The sequence below is a fragment of the Mauremys reevesii genome, linkage group 6 (assembly GCF_016161935.1).
Source record: "Mauremys reevesii isolate NIE-2019 linkage group 6, ASM1616193v1, whole genome shotgun sequence".
Classification (NCBI taxonomy): domain Eukaryota; kingdom Metazoa; phylum Chordata; order Testudines; family Geoemydidae; genus Mauremys; species Mauremys reevesii.
Window position 1 is genome coordinate 15,392,475 of NC_052628.1, and position 26,859 is coordinate 15,419,333.

The window sequence follows — 26,859 nt, forward strand, 5'->3', positions numbered from 1 at the left end:
TGCTTCTCAAGCTACCCACAGGCAAGCACTTGTGTGTGAGCAAGCGTCTCAGTACTGCAGTGAGGGGCACTCTGTTTATTGATTTTTTTTTAATCTTCATAACCTGTGTATGAATGCAATGCTCTAAGTGGAGCCAAGCAAGCACAAGGTTGTAAGAACACCCCAGGCACAGCAGCTGTCCCAACCCTTGCAAATGAAGTATTTGCTACACCATGTTCATCAGTACAGAACATGTAGAGTCTTTGTGTCTACCTGGTAAGGATGGCCAAGTTGCTCTTGCAAAAACTCATCTCAACATGGCTTATTCAGTTGGATACTACAGTTACAACCATGTGCCGTATCTGCTGTGCTAACATATGAGCCCCTTTGTATGTAAATCTGCAGAACACCCTGTGACATTCCGCACCGCAAAGCAGCACCCTGGAACCCCCATATTCACCCCATCATATAATTGTGATATATTTAATGCAAAGAATGCCATGTAAGAGATCATATGAAACCCATTGTTCTGTCCAAATATGTACATGATTAGTTCCAGGTTGCGCAGCCCCAGGCCTCATCCCCACTCAACCCCTTCCTCCAAGGCACCACCCCCTCCCCACCTCTTTCTGTCCCCTCCCCCAAGAGCGCCCCATCCCCGCTCCTCTCCTTCCCTCCCAGCACCTCCTGCACGCCATGGTGGGTGGGAGGTGCTGGGGGGAGAGAGCTTGTGGCTGCTGGTGAGTGATAAATCTCTGCTCATTTTTTTCTGTGGGTGCTCCAGGGCTGGAGCACCCATGGAATCGGCATCTATGACCCAGGGGATCCCGTCACACACCTAAGGTAGTTGGTGGACCCAACAGTCACACAACCATGCTAATAGTTACTCAATTTTGGAGTCAAAAAGGGTGTTCCTATTTCAAAAAGCAGAAGCAGGGCAAGCAGGGAGAGGAAGGGTAAAGACAATTTGGCAGAGGCACCCTGTGAGGGGCTATTGTTTGCAACACATGCAAGTGGGGGAGTTTTACAAGCTCATCAGAAGCAAGGAAAGTGTAACGCCTGCTACAAGGAGAAAAGCTGTAAGAGGCAGCAAGTAAATAAGGCCAAAATGATTAATAGTTGCTGGGGTTTGGTCTTTTCTAAAAGGGAGATCACTAACAGGAGGTTAATACACAAGTTAACAAGCTGAGCCAGAGGTCAGGAGGCCAAATTACCAGAAGAAAGACAAGTTAAAGAATACCTTGAATGTACGGAAATCACCACTGCCTAATAGAAGTCATACTGAGTTGCAGAAAGCACTGGCAGAAGTAGTATGAGAACCACTGAGAACTCATGGAGGGCAAGAAAGGTCTGGAACCCTAGTGCCTTTTTTTAAAAAAAAGGAGAGGAAAAAGGAGATGCAGGGAGTCCCAGACCAATGAAGTTTAACAATGCACAGGACATTTCTAGACAAAAAAAGCTAATTATTAGTGAGATTTCAGAGGAAAAAGCAACAATAAACTAACTCATATGCAACTAGTTTATCAAAAACAAGTTACAGCAAAGAATACTGACAAATTTATTGGATAAAGGAAATTCAGTAAGTATCAAGTTCATCTTAACTTTACCAACGCATTTGACGTAGCTGTACATGCAAACTTACAGGCAAACTAGAGAACTGTGGCTTAACGCGAAGGTGGCTATAGAATGGACTGTAAAAGCAGCAGAGTGTCCTGTGGCACCTTATAGACTAACAGACGTATTGGAGCATGAGCTTTCGTGGGTGTATACCCACTTCGTTGGATGCATGTAGTGGAAATTTCCAGGGGCAGGTATATATATGCAAACAAGAAGCAGGCTAGAGATAACGAGGTTAGCTCAATCAGGGAGGATGAGGCTCTCTTCTAGCAGTTGAGGTGTGAAAACCAAGGAAGGAGAAACTGCTTTTGTAGTTGGCTAGCCATTCACAGTCTTTGTTTAATCCTGAGCTGATGGTGTCAAATTTGCAGATGAACTGAAGCTCAGCAGTTTCTCTTTGAAGTCTGGTCCTGAAGTTTTTTTGCTGCAGGATGGCTACCTTTAAATCTGCTACTGTGTGTCCAGGGAGATTGAAGTGTTCTCCTATAGGTTTTTGTATATTGCCATTCCTAATATCTGATTTGTGTCCATTTATCCTTTTCCATAGGGACTGTCCAGTTTGGGCGATGTACATAGCAGAGGGGCATTGCTGGCATATATTACATTGGTGGACGTGCAGGTGAATGAACCGGTGATGGTGTGGCTGATCTGGTTAGGTCCTGTGATGGTGTCGCTGGTGTAGATATGTGGGCAGAGCTGGCATCGAGGTTTTGTTGCATGGATTGGTTCCTGAGCTAGAGTTACTATGGTGCAGTGTGAAAGAAACCAACAGAACTCCACTAGCCATCACATACAGTCCCCAGCTAAAACCCCTCCAACGCATCATCAGGGATCTACAACCCATCCTGGACAATGATCCCACACTTTCACAGGTCTTGGGTGGCAGGCCAGTCCTCACCCAGAGCCAGCCTGAAGCATATTCTCACCAGTAACTGCACACTGCACCATAATAACGCTAACTCTTCCAATTTAGTCCTGCTTACAAGCAGCGTTAAATACACCATGTGGCGGAACAATCCTTGAAAGAAAAGTCAAATGGTCCCAGCCAAGCATTCCTACTCACCATCAGCATGTGAAAGGCTTATGTGGAAGGGAAAGAGAATTTTGCCTCCATCTCCCTATCCTTCCCCTCATAGGCCTGTAGGGTCCCTCTGCAGTGCAAGGCTCCCACCTCCCCCTTGCTCCCAAGCCTTGTAGGCGGCCTCGGGCCAAGTCAGACAGCCTTACTTTGGCACAGCACATGCCTTCCGTGAACTTTTAAACTCCCAAAACACGACCTGGGGAGTGGATTTTGTTGAGATGTAGCATGGGGAATATACACCCAAATTAGTCAATACAAAAACAGCCTGACTAACTGTACCATGATTGCATTAATTTCTTATGCTATGAATAATACTGTAAAGGAGGGAGGAGTTCTCCTAACTGAAAAGAAAAACAGCTAGTACACTATTGATTAGAAGATGGACTTTGAACTGCAGAATTACCATTCATGCCAGTATTAAGCAGCTAAATTGAGTACGGGTATGTTTAAACATTTTGATTCACTGGTGTATTGAGATATGAGGAGGAGGTTCCCCATATCATTTGTGGCTTGGTTTTGACCTGCCAACTCAAATTCTATAACGAAAAATCAAAGAATTCTGAAAGAACACAACAAATGTTCACACTTTTATATGCCATGCTCTTTTGTTAACTGCTATGAGTTAAATAACTCAACTTAGCTAGTTAGAGAAGAGAAACATTTTTCAGTGAGGTTTCCATCTCAGTTAAGTCCATCGTCTACAAATACGATCATGAGTTTAACTTGGTGGAAAAAAACACAAAGGGGAAAAAAAAAAAGATCATGTTACATTTAGTTAAAAAAACCCAAGTAGGGAAAAGTTTGAGTACTGAAAAGATCTGCCCGAGACAAAGATTAGCGCTCTTATTCCATCCCCTCCCATGTCATGATTCATCAACAGGACACTGTTCTACTCCACTCACTGTCTTCCTGGTAATTTTCAGCTTACCTACTATCTCGTTAGCACAGCTTCATAGTTTGCATTCCTAGGCTAGCTCAAACCTACCAATCATGTCTTGATAAGACAGACTACTAGGCTGGGAAGTCAAGCAAGCAGGCCATCATTCCAATTGTTATGAATGGCTGGATGGCTAACTTTATATAGAGGAAAAGCAGCAGTTTAATATACCCCCACTAGATCCGTTCAGTCAACTCCTCCAGTAACAGACACAGGCCCGAACAAACCCACTGCTTTGCCACTAACACTAAGAAGTGCTATTTATGATTGCCAGAATGAGATTACAAATACAGGGCACCCTCTTCACTGTGCTATCATTATAGGATTACCAACAATATGATATTATCCTCTTGGCTTCCAACTTGAAGAAAACCCTTCTCCAAGGTACATCTTAGCTATAATGAGAAAAAGTCTCAGCCTTTAAGAACACCCATTTATAGGGGGGAAAAATCAGTATGGATAAAAGCAAAGACAAAAGAACGCACAAATATCCTGAACCCAAGTTCTCCTGAACCTAATCATCTCACTATGATTTTTCTCCTTCAACTTTACAGTTACTGAGGTAAAAAAATAAATAAATAAAAACACTGAAGAATCTTAGGACTCATTAAAAACAGATTAAGTTAACATTATTCAGGGGGCCACCCGAGCCCATTTTAGTTACTATGGTTCTGATTCTTCCTCATCACCACATATTCTCTGCTGATGAAATTCACCCGTGCCAACCCTCAAAGGAATAAATTTCACCTCATGTACATAATAATACGTATCCCAGGCACAGAGAGGTTTAGTTGAGAAGGCTGAGTTCAGATTAATGAATTCCAGTGTCAGCGCCAACAAGCCTCTCCTGTGTGGCCTTGAGCAAGTCACTCACCTCCATTTCTCAGTCAATCAGACAGCATTAAAGAGATAATATCTCCCCTGTCACACAAGGTTGTTGCAGGGATAAAGTAGCTCTAATGCTGGCATTTGTAAAGAAGCATTAGGAGTAGATACGTGTTTTGAAGATGAGATGTGCTTAGTACCATTATCTGCACTTAAGCTCAAGCCACAAAGCCAGGGCTGGAGCTGCCACACAGCTAAATCTGGCTATCAGGTAGACGGAAAGATTTCATTGCAGGAGGGTACAGAAGAAACAGTAGCAGGGGCACAAGTGATATGCTTTCCTACGTTACTTAAGATGATAAGAACGGCCATACTGGGTCAGACCAATGGTCCATCTAGCCCAGCATCCCATCCTCCAACAGCGGCCAATGCCAGCTACTTCAGAGGGAATGAACAGAACAGGTAATCATCAAGTGCTCCATCCCTTGGTCACCCATTCCCAGTTTCTCACAAACAGAGCCTAGGGTCGCTGCAATGGCACATGGGAAATCCACAAAGCGATGTTTTTTCCGACAGTACCATTTAATCAAGTCCATGCTTCTTGCAATTTGCACCATGGTTGTACCAGTGTGCTCTGTAGGACTCTGGAAGCAACTATATGATAGGACCCAGGGCTTTTGGATACATTCCACATTCAAAGCACTACATTGTGGCATGGAGCTATGAGGTCTGTCTAGATGAACGCAGCTGCAATGTTTTTGGTTTTTCATCTACAGGGAAAAAATCTAGATGTGAGCTGAAGGCCTCAGTCCAATGTTTGTAAGACTCTGGGACTGCTGTTCTCTATGCACACAAGGCACTGTGAATGACAGACATCCAAAACAGCTGACTCTTGCAACATTCTTTTTTTAAAAGGACAGACAGCAGGTCAAAGAACACCTTTAATGGGTGAAATTAACCCCCATGCAGAGGCAACACAAGATGTATGAACCAATTATCCTCCACTCAAGTTCTATTTTCAGGGTTTTAATGGGGAACAGATCTCATACCGACCCTCTGCACGGGAGTGAATATTCACTCAAAGGTATTATCTAATGTCTTTCAATTAATTCATTAATTTGTATTTTTAACATGTATTTAGTAATCATTGGTTTGAAAAGTGTGTTATATAGTGCACCATATATACATTTGCACTCAGACTCAGCTTGTCCCCATCGGAGGTCACTAAGACGAGCTTTGTTACAGTACAGAGTTCTATCACACTCAGCAAGTCTTCTCCCAACATTAGTATTATTTGTATTCATTGTCTGCACTTTCATCAGTTTCAAAGGTTAGCTCTCTCTGTGCCTTTTCACACATCATCATCAGGGATTTGTTCTGAAACTTAATTTGCATCATTCTGATCATCAGACCAGGAAATGGGGGGTGCACAGAAAGCTTCGCTGGACTAATACCTTGCAAGGAAAGTTTCTCAAAACAGTGACCTGCCAGGTAAAGTCAGGTGCTTACAGCTTTGAACCATTCTGGATACAGAAGATAGACAAAACTAATACATTTTAAGTGTGGATATTCCTGGCACAGTGGTCAAAATCCAAAGTTATTCCTCAAGGATGAGGAGCAGGCGGTGTTGAGAATATTCCCTCATTAGCACTGAGGCAGCTCTATTTACTGGATTCCTAGATGGCACTGAAGCCTGGAAGCTTACATTAGCAACCCAGTCATTCATAACCATTGGCTATAACAAGTGGCCATGATAAGGGAAGAGAAATTGTTAAGTACAACAAAACAAAATGTTTAAAGAGAACATAGTCCAAATGGAAGATATACGCATACCTGTATGCTGCTGTATGTTTATTTATACACATTGCCATTTTAAGCTAACAGCCCCGTTGCATCAATAAAAATGTTTCCCACATTTGTCAAGATGAATAAAAACAATGCTTCATTGTGGAGCAAATGTCTTTGTTTAATGATGATTAGTAACGTCTCTTCTTGAAGAGACTCTGAAGCCATGAATCATTTACACGCATTTGAGTGGAATAATTAGAACCTAGAGCAATCATGCTGCTAGAGGTTTTTTAAATGTGTGTTTTGCTTTTAAACCTCCCTCTGTACACTTTTTAAAATCCATACTTGTTTTAGCATTTCACCAATTATATCAAAACACACTTTTGGCAAATGAACAAAATGCTAAGAAAGGCACCAAATGCAATAATGCCATCCCACCTTCAAAAAATTAAGTTAATCATAAAATGTACGAGTTCCAAAATCATGATTATTCTGCTCAAACTATGAAATAGGTCCTGTCAATTCACAAGTTAATACTTTGGGATGCAATTGTCAAAACGCAGAAATATTTACCAGTGTGATCACAAGAATGACAAATACTATGAATTTACCTAGATCCTTCTGCCCAAACAGTTTGATAACATTCACGTATTAACCCACACAACACCTGTACTGTAGGTAAGTATTATTAGTCCCTTTGCTTTTTACAGAAAGAGACAGACACGTATCCACAGGAAATCCATGGCTGAGTGGGCAATGGAAGACGTATTTTTGACTTCCAGCTATGTTTTAGCAACAAGAACATTACTTCTTACCCCTAGATTCATTCTCTAGTATAAAAATTTTTTTTCACTCCATGCACCTGAAGTGGGTTTTTTTTTTACTCACAAACGTTTATGCCCAAATAAATCTGTTAGTTTTTACGGTGCCACCGGATTCCTCGTTGTTTTTGTGGATACAGACTAACACGGTTACCACTCTGATACCTAGTTTACAATCACTGGCATCCTCCAATCTGAGGAAAACTGAGCACGAAACAGTGTTATGCTATATAGACAACTCATTCCCTTCTGAGTGAGTGTAGGGACAGCAAATCTGACAACCAGAGTAAGAGAAAAGTCACCACCTCTGTATTATACAGGAAACACAAGCTGCAATTCCGGGAGTGAATGCTTTTTTTCAGAGGCATGTTGATCTCGGCTACCCTCCTGAGGGCGTTGTGGGGATTAGTGTTATCAAGTGCTTTGAAGACGAAAATTGCTACGCAAGTATAAAATAGAATGCTGCTTAGCACATCCTCCGCGGGGGCAGAAGGGCTGATGGAATCTCTCCCACTTTCTTCACTCCCTATCTCAAAGTTTCCATATTGCAATGACACAGGTGCAGCTCTCTCCACTGCACAAATCCCTGCTACTGCTTCAGTCAGCCAAGGGAGCTATGCTACAGTAAGCACTCCCTTCCCTAAAGAGCTGGGCTTGCTGCCTTCTGTCCCAAAGACCTCAAGGCAGAGGTCAGAAGCCAAACTCTGATCCACTGCGTGGCAGCAGTGCACTGCCACCAGGCTACTGAGCCTGGCCTGGTTGATCACGCCCCATTGTCACTGAAATGACCAGCCCAGCTGGGGGCTGTAGGACAACTTTTTACAGCCCAGTAAATGCTGGTCTCCAACAGCTAATAAAAATGGTTTTAGCAGGTCCTTTATGTGAGAGGAGGGACCAGTCCCCACTCTATTACCTATTAAATACTTAAAGCTTAACATTTTCTAAGACTGAAATGTAATAGTATCTGCACTGGAGGATGTTACTTGCTTGTCTTTCACAGGAAAGTATCCCAAAATGATTCATAGCCCAATGCAGCAGATTAGACTGACTGATGTTTCAAGCCTGACCAATCATTCATTTGTGTGGGCAGAAGGGGTGAAAGTAACTTAAAAGTTTTATCGGTACGAGGGCCCACCTCCAGGGTCTTGGGCAGAAGGGGTGGGGCTGGGGGCCAGCCTCCCCCAGCCAGCCCTTCCGCATTGCCCTGCTCGTGCTGCCTGGGGCTCCAGCAGTGATTTAAAGGGCCCGGGGCTCCAGCCACTGCAGAGGCGGCCGGGAGCCCCGGGCCCTTTTAAATCGCTGGGCCCCAGGGAAGCTGCCCCCTTTTGCCTCCCCTCGCCCCTTTGGCATCCAGGGAAGGGGGCAAAAGGGGCAGCGCTTTAAGCTCAGCTGTGTACGGGCCCACACTGGCGACCACTTCTTACCAGTACGCTGTACCAGCCCACTTTCACCTCTGGTGGGCAGATAAAAGTGATCATGTAGGAAACACATGGATTCTTAGCATTGCTCCACTCTAATCCATGCAGTTTCTCAGAAAACCTTATAAATCTCAATGAAAACTACTAAAGAGATACAGGAAGCTGCAAGCACATTAGTTTGACCTCAATTGTATGCAAGGTCTGGAAAAAAAATTTGAAAGAGAAAGTAGTTAAGGACCTGGATGTAAAAGGTAATTGGGATAATATACAGCATGATTTTACAAAAAAGTTGATTTTCTAGACAAAGGAAATGCAGTAAATCTAATCTACCTAGATATCAGTAAGGCACTTGAAACAGTTCCACATGGGAAATTATTAGCTAAATCGGAGAAGATGGAGATTAATATGAGAATTGAAAGGTGGATAAGGAACTGGATAAAGGGGAGGTTACAATGGGTCATACAGAAAAGGTGAACTGTCAGGCTGGAGAGAGGTTACTCGTGGAGTTCCTCATGACCTTAGCACAAAAAGTGCGAGTGTGCTAACAAAATCTGCGGATGACACAAAGTTGGGAGGAGGACCGGAATAGCATATAAAAAGATTTGGATGACCTTGAAAACTGGAGTAATAGAAAATGGATGAAGTTTGCACTTAGGGACTAACAAGAAGAATTTTTTGCTATAAGCTGAGGATGTATCAGTTGGAAGTGACAGAATGAGAAAGACCTGGGTGCATTGGTCAATTGCAGGATGACAATGAGCCACCAATGTGATGCAGTAGTGAAAAAGACTAATGGAATCCTAGGATGCATCAGGTGAGATATTCCCAGTATAGATAGGGAAGTGTTATTACCATTATACAAGGCACTGGTGAGACCTTATCTGGAATACTGTGTGCAGTTCTGGTCTCCCATGTTTAAGAAAGATGAATTCAAACTGGAACAGGTGCAGAGAAGGGCTATGAAACTGATCAGAGGAATTGAAAACCTACCTTACGAGAGGACACTCAAAGAGCATGGCCTGTTAAGCCTAACCAAGGCTGAAGGGACATATGATTGCTCTGTATAAATATATCAGAGGGATAAATACCAGAGGGAGAGGAGTTATTTAAGTTAAGCACCAACGTGGACACAAGAACAAATGGATATAAACTGGCCATCAACAAGTTTAGGCTTGAAATTAGAGGAAGGTTTCTAACCATCAGAGGAGTGAAGTTCTGGAACAGCTTTCCAAGGGATGCAGTGGGGGGCAAAAATCCTCACTGGCTCCAAGAATGAGCTTCATACGTTTTTGGAGGGGATGGTATGATGAGACTGGCTACAATGGCATGTCACCTACTGGGAACTGCCAGTAGCGAATATCCCCATTGGCCAGAGGTGGGACAGTAGATGAGTAGGGCTCTGAGTTACTACAGAGAAATCTTTCCCAGGTGTCTGGCTGGTGGTCTTGTTGACATGCTTGGAGTCTAACTGATTGCCATGTTTGGGGTCTGGAAGAAATTTTCCCCCTGGTCAGATTGGCAGAGACCCTGGGGGTTTTTTTTTCACCTTCCTCTGCAACATGGGGCATGGATCACTTGCAGGTTTAAACTAGAATAAACGGTGGATTCTCTGTAACTTGAAGTGTCTAAATCATGATTTGAGGACTTCAGTAACTCAGCCAGAGATGATGGGTCTATTAGAGGTTCTGTGGCCTGCAATGTGCAGGAGGTCTGACTAGGATGATCATGTTGGTAACTTCTGGCCTTAAAGTTTAAGCCAGATGTATGTCACCCATAAACCAGAAGGGAAGTTTATCATCAGTAAAGACTGCTGCAAAAATAAGCCCCATTATCAAAGTATTTAAAATCATTCACTTCTCCTTGTTTGAAGCTGCTAATTTAGCAACAGGCTTGAAAATGTATTCACCTTTTTTAACCAGTCAAGCCTTTTATAATTAAATGTAATCTTTTCCATTCAACCCTGGGGTAGGCAGACAGCCCCTTCCCTCTATATATTTTCTTGACAAAATATAAATAAAGGTGCGTTGCTAGCAGAACAGCTCAGGGTAAAGCAACAGGCAATTCGCCTATGGATGAATCTCAGAGGAATATCAAGAAGCATTGTAATGTGTTTTAATCAATCCAAGGGTAAAATGTGACTATTGTTAAGATTGTCTATATCCTATTTATTTGCTACTACAAATGCCCTGTGATAGATAACGCTAAGATCAAAAAGGAAATAATGTTATTGTACCCTCTTGTCTGTTTCCTGTGATTGCTATCCTTGTACTTCATTAACCTCTCAATATAGACATAAGAATTTTAGTGTGCCAAACTTCATGAATACTAATAAATGATACTTGTGATGGGTCCACTTATCCACCCCTATTGTAACAAATGGCAATCGCATTATGTAAAACAATGTAACTGGCTTACTTGGGTATGCATAGGAAGTAAAATGTTAAACTTCAAAGCATGGGTTTGTACATTCAACAATGGGAAACCCACAACTTTGTCTGTAAAGGAGGAGCCAACGGTGTGCTGAAAAGACTTGTCAGATTGTTTTCAACTATAAGCAGCAGCCTTGGGAGCAAGCCTTTTTATCTCTGGACTGATGAATTCTGAACCAAAAGGACCTAGATTCCCAAAATTGGTTTTGGGAAACCCTGAAGAACTTATGGAGAACTAGCAGACATTACATCTTTGCATCATTTGGACTACAAACTGTAATTCAGCTGTAATGTATTTTACTTGCTTTAACCTCTCAATACTCTCTCTCTCGCTCTCTCCCTCCCCTTATATAATAAATCTTTAGTTCCATTTACTAAAGGATTGGCTGCAGCATTGTCTTTGGTGAGATCTGAAGTATACCTTGACCTGGGGGTAAGTGACTGGCTCTTTGGGGTTGGAAGAACCTGATATAGTGTGATTTTTGTTTTTAATAACTTTTTATCACTAAGTCCAGTTTGTCTGAGCGGTGAGATTGGCTGGAGAGCTTAAGGTGACTGCCTGTGGCTCAATGGTAAGGCTAATATAGTGATCCAGGAGTCCACATTTGTTACTGGCTTGGTGAAATCTAATTGTAGAATACACCACCAGTTTGGGAGTGTCTGCCCAGTTTTCCGACAGTCTGACTTAATATTGGCACGTACAGCTGTGAGCCACACCAGACGGTGTGACAAAAGGATTTCTCTTTACCCACTCGCAAAGCAAGGGACCATGTAAATATAATGGTGAGCATGAATCCAAAAGGGCGAGGTTCATGCAGTCTAGCTAGTGTTTTGCTCTCACCCGATAAGATGTACGATCTTCGTCTCTGTAGGTGATTTGCCCTACATGTGAGGGCCAACACAAGGCCTATGGAACATTTAGTTTGAAGACTCACATGGGACTGGAGTGATGCACAGACCTTTTTTTGACCCTTACACAAGGATCAGTTCAATTATACATCAGTGGAGCTTTGTGGTCAACTCCACAGACATTAATGGAGAAATAAATCCTCAGAGCTAAAGAAAATAAATTGTTTTTCCTTGAAAAGCATTTGGACTGTCTGGTTGACTTAGAGTGTTTGCTATAGATCTCTTATGATGTCTAGGGTACTGCAAGCAAGTCACATGGGCTGTAATAACCGGTTCTTCCATCCTTATCCAGTAGTATTGATAGGCGCATAATGGTCCCCCAATTGAAGCGACGTCTGGAACCCAATTTCAAAATATGGTGCCTGATCCTGTTCCTGTAGTCAATGGGAGCAGGCCCCACATTCACGCAGTACATGTGTAATGAATGACAAAGGACAAGTTCAGAATTCATTACACTCACGGCAGTAGTACCACATAAGAGTTCAGCTTGCAGAATGGTAACTTACTCTTCTCAAATCACAAGACAAAAATTACAAAACAGCACATTACTTTTTATTCAGTGCTACACCTTGAACATGTGCACAGTTCCATGCAAAAATGATGCACGTCTTTTCTTAGCCTTCTTACTCCTTTGACACCATGTATGCCAAAATAATAATCTACCACGGTGCACTTCAGATGTCACCGCAAAGATCAAAGCATTTCCATATGAAGCTCTGGCAGATCAGTTACCCTTCCAGCCAAAGCCATGGAAATCCTACTAGATGGGGCTAATTAATTAATTAAGGTGCCTTTCTTTGTGCAGGCGTTTGGAACTTTTAATCGTGGGGAAATCCTGCTTATTCCACGTTATTACACAATGGGTTTATGTGAACTACTGATCTGTGTCCATCCTTTTCAGGAGTCCCTTTGGCATCATAAAGAAATGATCTTGTAATACAAACGTTCTCATGATATTGAAGTGGCGCTTATAAGGCTACTATGGGAGTGCACTGAAGTATGGCATCCCTAACAAAAATATAATTAAATATATTTGCAATTGGGTTTACAAGCATCATGATCATGTTAAAGTTCAGATTTCTTATCCCCGCCCCCCTTACTATCAATTGAATTCACTAGAAACTTAAACAAGATGAAGGACTCTGAGCATGTGGCCAGAAATGAATGTTCTGACTGATCTGATATTTCTTCCCTGGCTTTCTTAGCATGTCTCGACTCTTATTAATAGGAGCTCCCGAGCATCAGTGAGCACTACATGGCCTGTGATGATAAAGTTTTTAATACAGTCTTGGTTTGTAATTTATTCCACTGGGTGACGGGCTAGGACAAAGTTGCCTGCTGCTGCTGTTCAGAAAACACTGAGACTTCCCTTTGTTACGTTCTTCTTCCTCTTTATCTACTTCATCATTAACTCCTTTTAACTCATGTCTAGTATCTCGCAGGTACTGACATGCTTATTTAACAGCTGCCTTTCTAAAAAGCAGTAATGGACAAAGTTGTGCATTGATTTGGGTTTTGCAAGATCTCAGGGCGGGGGTTGTTTGTTTGTTTTTGCTTTATAAACTCCAAGACCAAGGAGCCAGGTCTCATTAGATCCAAAATCCACAAAAAAGAATTTCTAGGCATCAGGGATGGCTGATGAATGGCTGAGGTTCTGATCCCTCTTTAATGTAAAGCTAGGGTTTAAAATAACTCCACTGGAAAGTTAAAGAATGCCCTCTCTTATGACTCCTATAGAGGTAAGAATTTTCCAAAGTCCCAAGTTAAATCAAATGCTTAAATGCCCAGCAGCAGAATGAGACAAGCAATTTTTACTGGATCAACTGGCAATGAAGAACAGCAAAAAAATATCAGGAAAAATCTCAACAGCAAAAGCATCAGAACGGCCTATAAATTTTGTATGCCGTACATCTTTGTTTAGTTTTGGCTAAATTTATCTACCTATATTTTGCCAAATCTAAAATATTTCTCCACTTTTCATATATAATCATTGTATTTGTTGTATCAATTTTATTCCTCTTGCATTTTTGCCCAGGGGTTAATTTTCCCACCAAATCCCACCCTTTCTTTCACTGCATAGTTTTAATCCTCCGGTGTGTGATGACACAGATGTGAATTTCTGTTGAAGAACAGAAGCTTTTTCTGTTTCACTGCTCTCATATTACAAATAAGTAAATGTTATGAATTAACCATCTCCCCCCCCCCCCCGCCCCTAGGCCCCAATCCTGCATCTGATAGCATGGAAGAGGACTGCTGTACCATGTACAGGCATGGTGCCTTCAGTGCCATAATCTTGGACACTCCTATGTTCACTCAACATTGTAGTATCAAGGACTCTCAACTGGTAACACTCATACCCAAGATGACTTGGGTTTGTAACCACTGCTGCCTGCCAGAGTCACTTTTGCTCATCTTGATGACTCTCCGCATGTAAACTAACAAGGTCATGCAACAGCATGGGGATCACCCTGGTATCCCAGCCAAAATCTTACCTCCAAAATATCCCAGAGCATTCACTACTGTGAGAGCTATTTTTGAGTGCAGAATGGTCACTCCATTTGCTTATCAGCTGCACGGTCAGAACTTGTTACTTTGTATGAGGTTTCAAGATACACCTCTACCCCGATATAACACAAATTCAGATATAACACGGTAAAGCAGTGCTCCAGGGGAGTACTCTAGCGGATCAAAGCAAGTTCGATATACTAGAGCAGGGCTGCCTCTCTGCTACAATATACAATCAAGGAGGATGTCCCATACAACATGAGAAAAGGTGAAGAACAGTTTGTGGGAGGAGACAACCAATTAAGGTGAATTGAACTAGCAGAGCATAGGGTACAAGAAGGCATGTAAGAATGCGGGATGAAATCTTGGCCCGTTGAAGTCAATGGAAATTTTGCCATTGACTTCCATAGGGCCAGGATTTCACCCCAGAAGACTGAGTGTGATATAGAAGGTGATCAAGATTGATGACAATCTTCAAATACGTTAAAGGCTGTTATAAAAAGAGGACAGTGATCAATTATTCTCCATGTTCACTGAAGGTAGGACAGGATGTAATGGGCTTAATCTGTAGCAAAGAGATTTAGTTTATATGTGAGAAAAACTTTCTAACTATAAGGGTAGTTAAAAGCTCGGGAATAGGCTTCCAAGGGAGGTTGTAGAATCTCCATCATTGGAGATTTTTAAGAACAGGTTAGACAAACACCTTTCAGGGGTGTTCTACGTTTATTTGGTCCTGCCTCATGGCAGGGGGTCGGAGTTGCAGCCCTATATTTCTATATGATAAGAGCCAATACAGGGACTCAAGAGGTGGGGAGGAGTGACAGCCAAACCACTGAATGTCTTTATCAGCAACGTGTTGGGATAGAGCCCTAAGAAATAGAGTATCTCCCCTGTGTACAGTTCATACAAGTCCTATTAACATTAATGGGAGCTCTCTGCATGCATCAATTGAACAAGCTTGAGAGTATAATGCGAGTAGCTTTCTTAATTTAAGAAATTCCACCTCTTTTCACATTTCCTGAACCAGATAGGAAACAGCAAACTTTCCCTGTAACATGTGAATGAACAGCTGAAACACTGGAATTTTCTACATATATTTATTCTCCCAAGGGGAAAAAATGCAATTCAAACACTTTTCTTGTGGGTATGCAGCGTATACAAAGCAGTTTTGGTTTGCCAAGTGACTTTGATGCTTAGGGAACAAAGGATGTGTCACACTGAATTAGATTGCTGGGTTATCTAACCTTGTATCGTGTTTCCATCAAGGGCACATGTCTGATGCTTCAGCGAAAGGCAAAGAGACCAAGCCCTAGTTCATCTAGCCAAGTTAGCAATGCTTCATATTAGAAGAGGGTGGAGGTAGAAGATGGGATTAGAGAATCTTCTTCACCTGCAGACAATTATTTTATGTCCTGAAGTGTTAAACGGTTATGGCAATATCTTAGGACAGCAGAACAACAATTATTAGTAATGACCATAAAATCACCCACGCCTCTTATACAACCAGCCACAGCATCAGACTCCATGCCTTCCATTAGCAACAAATCCCACGAGTTAACTATGTGCTGTGTATGTGTCTTAAATTAGCACACTTTTTACCAATTGAGTATTCCCTTATTCTCACACTGCATCCGTAAACATTTCTAAAGAATCCATCGCCGTTATATTATGGGACCGTTACATGTCTGAGTTTTCTCCAAAGGATTCAAATCCTCTGCTCTTCTCTTGTTCTAGATGTTAAATGGTTTTCCATGTGAACACTGTTGGACTCTTCTGCTCCAACATCTGGGGAAGCCATTCCCGCAGTGATGAGTTTTGTAACCTGGCCTGAAGGTGGCAAGATTTAGGTGCCTTCTATTTTGTCCTGACTCCTGGCTACTTACAAGACCACTCCCCTTCCTGTGCATGCTCCCGACAACGGACCATTGCACCACTCAGTTTGTAAAGGCAGGGCATTCTCCAGGGAAGGCCCTAGACTTCAGAACTTCCTTCACTCTGCTTACTGTTCCAACAGATCCCAATTTGGTGGCCTTCAGGGTACTTGCTGCTCATCCATGAATTTGCCAGTGAATGGGGCAGATGCAAATGGACCTCTTCCCCTCTGCTGTGGAAGATGCTTGCTGATGTTGTGTTCTATTACTAGTATTAGCTGTAGTAGTATGAGGGGTGTAGGCAGAAGGTAGGTCTATGTTACCTCTTCTTGTACATTAATGGATGTTGTAAATTCTGTCCACATGCCTAGACTTTGTGCAATGGTTGTGTATTATGAAATACGGGTACAAATAAGGTAAAATATCGAATTGCCTCTAATTCTTCTTACCCTAATGCCACCTTTTGCAGTCTCTCAATGTCCTGGAATCCATTAAGCTACCTTCAATGACCTTCACTAGACTTCTCAATCTCCATTGTATCTCCTAAAGTGAGGCAATCCAAAGAAGATGGGAGCCTGTCTTCAGCATGAAAGTATAGCGCTATTTGATAGGTCATTATACATTCTGTATTGTATTCCATCCCTTTCTCCTACAACCCAAGCATCCCTATTTGCCTTTAAAAAACTGCTGCATGCTTAGCAGGCTTCTTTATTGGTCTCTCTATAAAAGACGCTTAAGTGTTTGCTCTCAGAGGATCCTCAAAGTTTAGAGTCCATCAGCACGAGATCAGTTTGTACTGTTTTTGCCTATGTGCTTTATCCAGGTTGAATTTAATCTTCTGCCCTGAAGGTGAATTGCCTTAATACATTTAAATCCTTCAAAAGTTCCATCATCCAGCATAGCTTTTACTAAGCAAAATAACTAGTGTTTACAGCAAACTTCTCCAACTCACTCTCCATTTCCTTCTCAATATGGTTAGTATAGATTAGTCTCACTGCTTGAAGGAGCAGATGTCAGGACTTTAACCATCAGCATCTGATTGGAGAATAAATCAATGACAGCAGATCATATTCTTGTTCTATTTGCACACCAGTCCTCAAACAGAAGTGGTTACAAGCAACACTCAAGAAATACCCTCTTTCAAGGATCTTTGGCCGAAACCAATGCCTGTTTTCCAGGAAGCATCAAGAATTGACTTTAGTTAGAAAGTTTAAGGCAAAAAGTATACTTCCTTGCTGCTTGCCACAGCTCCCCCACAGAAACTACAATAGAGAAAAACAAACAGTACATTTCTCCCAAGATTAAAAACTTGCTCACACACCAAGTCGTAAGACTATAACACAGCACCATATGGTAGCACCTGCAACAATATAAATTCATAACACTGGTCCCAATATTTATCCACTGTTCACACCTTTGCACTCCAACAGCCATCTGATCACTACAACTGTTTCCTATCACTCCACCGGTTTTTAACCTAGAATCAAAATTGCCTTAAACTCTCCATGCCCTGCCATACCCACCCACCACTATTTTTGTTTCTCTTACCCTCCAGTGAGAAACCCTATCAAAAAGTATTTTGGAAATCCAAGCGCATGTCCTTTACTTTCTAATGTACTTACTAGAGCTGGTCAAAAAAAAAAATTATGTATCCTTTCTTGGAAAAAAATATTGAAAGTTTCCATAGAGATTTTGAATTTTTGAAAAATATCAACCATCTCAATTTATAAAAATCCAATGTGTTAGAGAGACAGTGTCACAGTCACTGGCTCTCAAGCACTCCTCCTGGCTGCTAGTCTGCTCCTTCCCAGCCCAGATGTGATCCAGGCCTCCCTCTTCCAGACTTTGCCTTTTTATCTTCTCCCTCAGAGCAATTAGATACAGAACATCCTCTAGCCCACCTGGGCTTCATACAGCTTTACGTCATGCCTCACAATACACAAACCCCATCACCCTACCTGGGCTAGGTGCAGTGTTATCTAGGATTCCCAGCCTTTCACCCCGGTTTTTGCCCTTTCCTGGAGAACCTTTGTGGGATTCTTTTCTTTCTCTCTCTCTCTAATTCCTTCTTCCCAAGCCCATCCTGGGCTCCTGCCAGAGTCCTTCTGGCCTATAGTGGCTTTTTCTCATTACCTCTCCAGGGAGCTTCCCCAATGACCTTTATAAAGGCCAGATATCCCTCATTAGGCCTGACAAGGTGGTGACTAATTAGTCACAGGTGGGCCTTGGACCACTCTCTCTCAAAGGAGCCAGTCCTATCTATGGCATAGCGCTTCCCCTTTTAGATGTTGTGCAGGTTTGATCACCTCAGGTTAGTGACTCTGTCCGAGGCTACATCTACACTCCGAGCTTGGGGTGTGATTCCCAGGTCACATACACGTACTCGCACTAGCTCAACCACAGTGGCACAAGCAGCTGAACCTTGCCAGGATGAACTTGGAACAGCTATGCCATGCCACTGGTGTCGCTACTTGTGCTATGGTGGCTGTCCCACTATTTATGCTCATGCTAGCCATCACGCACAAGTACGTGTACATGAGCAGGGAATCACACCCAAGCTCGTAGTGTAGACATAGTGTAAGTGTTGTAATCGTTTCGTCTTAATTTGAATCTCCATCCATTGCAGACTTTTGACAAGTTAAGAGTTTTATATCCATGACGTCAAAAGAATAGCAGCTTATTAATAAATAGACCAGATAATAGATGTTCAGGCTGGCATCCTGCAAGCTGATCCACATGGGTAGACCTCTGCACTCATGAAAGTCCCACTAGACTTGAGGAGGGCTCCACATTGGCATGGCAAATGCCCGAGTGGTTTGTCTGACTGCTGCAGGCCCCAACACATTAGAGTCCCTATCCCATCAAACATGCAACCATAACGAGTACACTTGATATATAACTTCATCATGGTCCTTATGCTGCTAGAGGGAGGAAAAAAGAAACTTCCAAGGTTCAAACTTTTCAGAACATCAAGCACCTCCAAAAGCTTTTTGATTAAAATATAATTAGTTACATTTTAAAAGACCCACAGTGCACTTACTCCCAGGCACGCTTCAATCAAATAACCTCTCGCCTCCAAAAAACACACTTTAAATGGTGCTGTGGTGCAATTTTAGAGTCCCTCTCTTTTGTTTCTAAGTCTGCAATTACTATAATGTCAGCCCAAGATAAAGAACATAAGTAGTTCCAAATAGCGGGTATCGTTTTGAGTTTTTTGAAGGTTGTTATTCTGATGTCCCTTTGCAAAGAGAAAATTTCAAAGCTTACATGGTTTAGGCAGCACAAAATTATAGGGGCACCAGTCAAAGCCTATATACTTAACACAGGAAGGCAGGTTTCTAGTGGTTAGAGTCAGGCCTCCTGGCTTCTCTGTCTATCACACCTAGTGCAGTCAATCATTGGCTGGTACACTGCCATATTAGAGGTATACTGAGAAATAACATCTTGAAACCACTGAGTTTCTCAGCTCAAACATGCTGTAGAATAAAAAGACAATTTTTTCAGAAGTGACTAATGATCTCAGCTGTCTCAGTTGTTGGTGCCCAAAATGAAATAACTTAAATAGGGGCCTAATTTTCAAAGATGCTGAGCCTAGAGTGACCAGATGTCCTGATTTTATAGGGACAGTCCTGATTTTCTTATATAGGCTCCTATTGCCCCCCACCCTCTGTCCCGATTTTTCACATTTGCTGTCTGGTCACCCTAGCTGACCTTTCACCCTCTGCTCACTTTAACTGACCAAACTAAGTTTTTACTACTTTTTACACTATTGTTTGCACTACAGAACAACACAGCTATGGGGGACTGAGCTGGATTCTATTTTCAATGTAACATCAACCAACAGTATTGCTAGCCAGGTTCCAACTGTTGAAACTTTGCTCTTGAGAATAGGTGATCCAAGTACTACCCAGCCAGAAAAAAAAAACTATCCCCCTTGCGGTGTTTGCAGAACTGAGCAAAATCTGGAATAATCACCTTTTATTTCTTCACTGACAATTTTGAAGTGATTCAGATACAAAACAGTGAAATGCATGCTGCCATTTTTACACAGTAGCGTTTCCAGTTTAGAATCTTTCTTTTTAAAAAACAAAAAACAAAACAAAACCAAGCCTAGCATCCCAACACACATGAACAAAAGCAGAACAGCAGAGCATCATTGTAGGCATGACAGCATAAAAATAAAACTCTGCCTCAGGGTGAATTATGTGCAGAACGTGGGCAAAATTTCACACATTTTAAAAATGCTCGCTCGGGTAAACCCACAGACCCGGTCTATAATGGCCAGGAAAGCTGTTTGCAGCTGTCGAGTAAACTATGTTGAAGCATAGTTCTCCAGAATGATGCTAACTAGGGTTGGCTGGAAAACAGCAATTCCTTTTTGTGAAAAATGTCACTGTTTTGAAGTTTGGTTTTGTTCCAATGCAGAACGGTGAAAGAATAAGAACAGCCAATACCCCAGTGGTCACGGGATTTGCTTGGGATGTGGAAGACCCAGGTTCAAATCAGACAGAGCAAGGACTTGACCTGGGTCTCACATTCCAGGCAAATGCCCTAGCCACCAAGCTATTGGCTATTCCAGAATCGCTCCATTTTCCTCCCATCCAGAAAGTCCATCCTGGATCTCGGGAACCTTTTTCAACAAGATTTTCATTGAAACACGCACATTTCTGCAAAAAACATTACAATTTCGACAAAACATTTTTCTCTGGAAAACATAACAAGGTTTCCAGGCCGTCGTAAAGGGCCACAATTCCCAGTACTCTGCATCGGTATGCAAGGATGCTTATATTCACTTACACGGATGCTTGCACTGAAGCTGTAATGCCTGTATAATCCAGTGTTCAGCATGAGTGCAGGATGTTCACTAGAGCAGTCCTCACTCCATTGTTATGACTGGCTCAGCAGTTTGTGGCTGAAGCAACCAGTCAGCCTGGATTTGTTTCACGAGTAGAAATATAGACATAAATCTGTTTGTTTTTATTTCCCAAAAGTTTTAAAACCTTTCCCAAATAGTTCTGCAGGACGAGAGCTAATAGTGTCAATATTTTTCATACAAATCATTAGGACCTGGGCATTGCAACAGCAAAGATGCACAAAATGAGCACTCACATTGTTGTCATTCAGTGCTCTTTAGGCTTGCCAAAACACTGCAGTGTTTTATCCTAACAGCTGCTCATTTAAAAAAGAATCATTAAACTTTGCGCTCAGTTCTCATATCACGTGTGGTGCGTCTACCTAACTGGAACAATCTTTGGTCAGTCTCAAGCAACAGTGCCTATTTACTTATACACGGCAATGAATACTTGAATATCTGGGCTTGATTCAGCTTGTTTACACTACATGCTTTACAGAATTGGGGTCCAAACACATGCTTCATTTTAAGGACATGTGTCAGTCCAGTCTTGGTCCACTCAGTAGGCTTAAATGCAGGCTTACCGTTCAGCATATATTTAAGTGCTCTGCTGAACTGAGGCGCTCTATAGTACCAAATGTGTGCCAGACTCTGAGGGCTTATCTCCATTTCCTCCAAACTTCTCTCTAGAGCCAAGACCAACCACAGAGTGCCACCCCTGAAAACTCCAAACCCTGGAAGTTTCCAGAAGTCCACAGCAGAGAAGACTACTCTTCCTCCTCTGCCAAGGACCAGAAGGTCAGATCTGGTTTAAAAAAATAATAAATAAAACAAAAACACTACAACCATCTGCTGTCAATTTCATACGACTTGTTTATACTGCTCTCTATACTGAAATGTAAGTACAATATTTATATTCCAGTTGATTTATTTTATTATTATATAGTAAAAATGAGAAAGTCAGCAATTTTTCAGCAACAGTCTGCTGTGACACTTTTTTGTGTGCATCTTTTTGTGTCTGATTTTGTAAGCAAGAAGTTTATAAGTGAGGTGAAACTTGGGGGTACACAAGACAAATCCTGAAAGGGGTACAGTAGTCTGGAAAGGTGGAGGTGCCACTGCCACAAGGGACTATCCAGATTTTGAATAATTGCCATTAAGCACATCCGTGAACCTTGCCAGAAGAGCTCCTGGCATTCACAAGATCAGGTCAGCATGCTACAGCTGCTGTTTAGCATTTCTATAGGGCTCATCATGTCCACTGCACTTCAGAAGCATTAAACTTCTCATCTCCGTGGAGAGTCAGTGATGCGCTTGGCACTATTCAGAACACTTGGAGAAATGGTGCCTGTGCTTTAAATAGGAACGGACTGAGGCCTGGGGCACCTGGGTATTAACAAGCACCAAAAACACTCTTGTAGACCACAGTGCACAGGAAGGTTGGCTCTGAGCACACACAGAAAGGTTGGGAATTGCTTTTGCAGCACAAACAGCTGAGAGTATATGTAACCCGTGGGTGAGTGTGCATGTTACAGCCCCTCATTGTGGTGACCCACAGAGGACAGTTGTTGCTACAGAGTCGTGGCTCCTTTTAGCTCCAGCCGTAGCAGCTCATACTTTTAGCTCTGGAGGTCCACAGTTAAAAAACCAAACAAGGCTTTCCTACTGTTTTAAGCTAAGTACAGTACATCTTTCTCTCCTTGGTCACTGCAACATTATGGCTTAACATACAGATTCCCACTGAAGCCAGCAGAATGGTAAAGGCAGTGAAGTAGCAAATAAGTCTGGGATGGCTTTTTCCCTCTGTACTTTCAGTATCTTCTCATTTACAGACTGTTATTGTGCTGAATTCATAATAGGCATCCGGCCTTGACAGGGAAACAACAGTTTCTTTGCACACTGACACCAGCAACACTTATCTTCCAGAATACCAAATAAAAAGTCCAAAAAAGCCACTACTATATAATGGTAGCAACAAGGTCACTCAGGCTAAGCCATGGGGAGCACAGAAGCTCCATATTCCATCATGACCACAAATAAGAGCTGCTGTTGTACGAAGCAGTAGCTTCGTACAACAGAGCTCACCAGTGTCATAAACAGAGCATCTTTAGGTTTGACATAATATTTTATTTTTCACATTTTGGTCCCATAACTTTCCTATAAAGCTGCTCAGGATAAACACTTGACTGCCTCAGCTAGTGAGAAAAAAACATGACCAGATCTGGTTTAAATCTTTCAGAATTACAACCAGCTGACAAAACACGTGCAATATCAGATGCTTTCTGGCAAGTCTTAAAATGGCATCAGGTTAATACAAGATCAATCACCGGTGAACTCACTCACTAAAAGAATGGCAATGGGCTATGGAAACATTCCATCTCTAGTCCCACCCAGTCAGCTAGCAACAAATATAAACTGTCCAATGGAAATTATTTGGTGGCACTTAGAAATGGTGCTCGAAGATCTCATTTCTGTTCTAAATGCCACAACCAGCACATTACCTGTTTTAAAAGCCACAGCAGAGGCAGCCAGAATTCTATGGATGTGGAGACTGAACCATTTCTCACCTCTGGGAATGGCGCACTCAAAGCAAGTTTGAAACACATTGGCAGGGTGGTACAAGGAAGCTCACATTGCTGCCACCCATGCTGTGCATAAAGAGAAAAATTCATTTTCTTGTGTAGCATCTTCCATTAGCACAGATTCCTCCCCATGTGAAGGAATGTCATGTCGTTAATTCTAAATATCAAATACTTCTCACTGTCATAAGACAGTTTTATGTGGTCACCTCAATACATACTTCCTGCAAAAATGAAAAGTGCCATACGGATTACATGGCATGCTATTGTCTTAAATTCATCAACTCCCAATGTCAAGATCAAAGCTGCCAGCTTTCGTATCTTGAGGTCAATAATTTGTTGACAAAATGTAAATTAAATCATACTGAAACAATAGTCAGTACCCAAAGGGGAAAAATTTAGTGTATTTTATCAGTAATCCATGCAAAGGGTCCGTAGGGCTCCTTAGGGAAGTTGCTATTATATCAAGAGGAGGTATTTAAAAAACTCTTTTCTACACCGCATTATGTTAATAAATACTTTCTTTCACACTGCCACTGAGGGACTCAAGAGAACAATTATACATGGATAAAGTCTATACTCTGTTTCAATGACACATTATTTCCTTCTTTTATTTAAAGAAATAAAACTAATAAAAGTGTATCAAACACAGAAAACACTAATGAGATAATGAGTATACTCAAGAAATTCCACAGGGAAAAGTCATCTTTCACTGGTCTCAGCAACACCGAGAAACAATAAGCATCATCAGTCCTGGGTCTGATCATGCAGCATCCTGAGTGCTACCCTCAACACATCAGCTTCAATAGCACCCAAGGGCACTCAGCACCTATAAAGATTGGGCTCCATGTTTTAACTCATTTTCTTGTTTGTATGGATTTATGTCAGACCTTTAATAATTTAAGTTTAACAGAGTATTTTGCATTAGTGCTCCACTAGGAATCAAAGGCTGAAAACTATAAAATACTCGAAACACAGAAATGCTGAGCTGGAAGGGACCTTGAAAAGTCATCGAGTCCAACCCCCTGCACCAATGCAGGACCAAATAAACCTAGAAAAACCCTGCCAGGTGTTTGTCCAACCTGTTCTTAAAAACCTTCAGTGATGGAGATTCCACAGCCTCCCTTAGAAGCCTGTTCCAGAACTTAACTACCCTTATACAGTTGTTAGAAAGGTTTTCTAAATATCTAACCTAAATCTCTCTTGCTGCAGATTAAGCCCATTACTTCTTGTCTTACAGCCAGTGGACATGGAAAACACTTGATAACAGCCCTTCACGTGCTTGAAAACTTATCAAGTCCCGCCTCAGGCTTCTTTTCTCAAGTCTAAAGATGCCCAGTTTGTTTTTTTAAAATCTTTCCTCATAGGTCAGGATTGCTAAATCTTTTATCATTTTTGTTGCTCTCCTCTGGACTCTCTCCAATTTATTCACATCTTTCCTGAAGTCTGACACCCAGAATTGGACACAGTACTCCAGCTATTGCCTTACTAGTGGGACAATTACCTCCTGTGTCTTACATACAACACTCCTATTAATAAAACTCCAGAACATTTAGCCTTTTTAACAATAGCATCACATTTATTATGTTATTTCCCATTTTGTAACTGTACATTCAATTTTTCCTTCTTAAGTGTAGTATTTTCCACTTGTCTTTATTGAATTTCATTTTGTTGCTCTCAGAACAATTCTCCAATTTCTCAAGATCATTTTGAATTCTAATCCTAACCCCTTCCACCTTGGTGTCACCTGCAATTTTTATAGGCACAGTCTCCACTCCATTATCTAAGTACCAGGACTGATCCCTGCAGGACCCCACTAGTTACCCCTCCCCCCAGTTTGATAGCAAATCATTGATAATCACGCTGAATATGTTTTTTTTTCAACAAGTTGTGCACCCACCTTGTAGTAATTTAATTTAGACCACATTTCCTGGAGGTATAGTTGCGTATGTAAGACAAAGCCCCTATTATCGGGATGTCTGGTCACCCTACTCACTTGAGCCGTGCTTACATAGTGGCAACATGACCTGAGATTCTAGGGTTAACCACAGCTGTAAAAAATGTATGGGTTCCCAATGACTTCGTGAACTAGTGGGTTGCCCTACAGTGTCTCATCACTACCCAACTGTCTACATGGGATGGAGCTGCAGTCTGACATACAACTCCACTCTGCACATATTGAGGTCATTTACAGACTCAGCAACGTCGATTTAAAAGGTATTCTGAAATGCTTGTTTATTGAAGCTGCCACAACCACTAGGGACCAGTGAAAGTTGTTGTACCACAATGTGTCTGGCGTCAGGCAGACAACCAAACAGGATGCTGCCACAGGAACCAGGATATTCTAAACTTCTAAAGAGTTGGCATCCTCACAGATCAGAGGACTGCTGAAAGACCGCTGGGCTGAGGTTGGGAGCAGAAAAAGTGTGGTACACCCCACTCTAGGGAAGCATAAGACCCTCAAGGTAAGTTTTCCTTTTTTGTTGGATTTATGAAGACAAAAGGCCCAGATATTGCATAGGGTTTTCTTCCTAGCTGAGATGCAAAATTTTGCCTTGTCCTCCATAAAATTACACTAATTTTCACTGAAATTATATAATCTTCACCACCATGAAGGAAGAACAGCCATGCTTCTGAGTGTAAGCCTCTTAACCAACATATCACCCACCTAGCCATTTGCTTGTAGGCTTCTTCTGCCACTGCAAAGATGTGAGGATCCATGTCCCCCATGTTTTGGCCACTGTATGCATAGATGACATCTTGTTCATAGATTGGCAGTTGTTCATATGGGTTAATGGCAACAAGCACAATACCTAAATAAAACAGACAAACATGCAGACATTAGAATTAAAATAAAGTCAAAATAGTTTAAAACCTTTTTGTAAATATAAGGAGATTCAAAAAATGCATAGAAAAAAGGGTCCAGGTTCTTACATCAGCTTTTCTTTGAATCTTGTAGAAATGGCTAAATCACTGGTGGAAAGAACTCACATTAAGCTATGGAAGAGGAGCATAAAATATATGACATGAATATAAGTCCATCATATGAAGTAGGCCCTTTTGGCATTTCCTCCCCCAAAAAAGTTGAAAGATGCTGCCCTAGATAAGCCATATTCACATAATTGAACATCCATTGGACTCAAAATATTTTGGTTTCTGGACTTCAGATGAAAATGCAAAACGGTAAGATTATCAGAAATTAAATGCACAAATCATATTGAAGGAACATGAAAGATCTGAATTAAAAA

General features: G+C 41.8%; 1 protein-coding gene across 2 annotated transcripts in view; it reads right to left on the reverse strand.

The window, feature by feature from the left end:
* MYO5B (myosin VB) overlaps positions 1–26,859 on the reverse strand; it is a 347,217-nt gene that overhangs the window by 203,413 nt on the left and 116,945 nt on the right. For both annotated transcript variants that reach the window (XM_039543124.1, XM_039543123.1), the window contains exon 4: positions 26,280–26,424. In XM_039543124.1, coding sequence (XP_039399058.1) covers positions 26,280–26,424 — 145 coding nt within the window. The remainder of the gene's footprint in view (positions 1–26,279; positions 26,425–26,859) is intronic.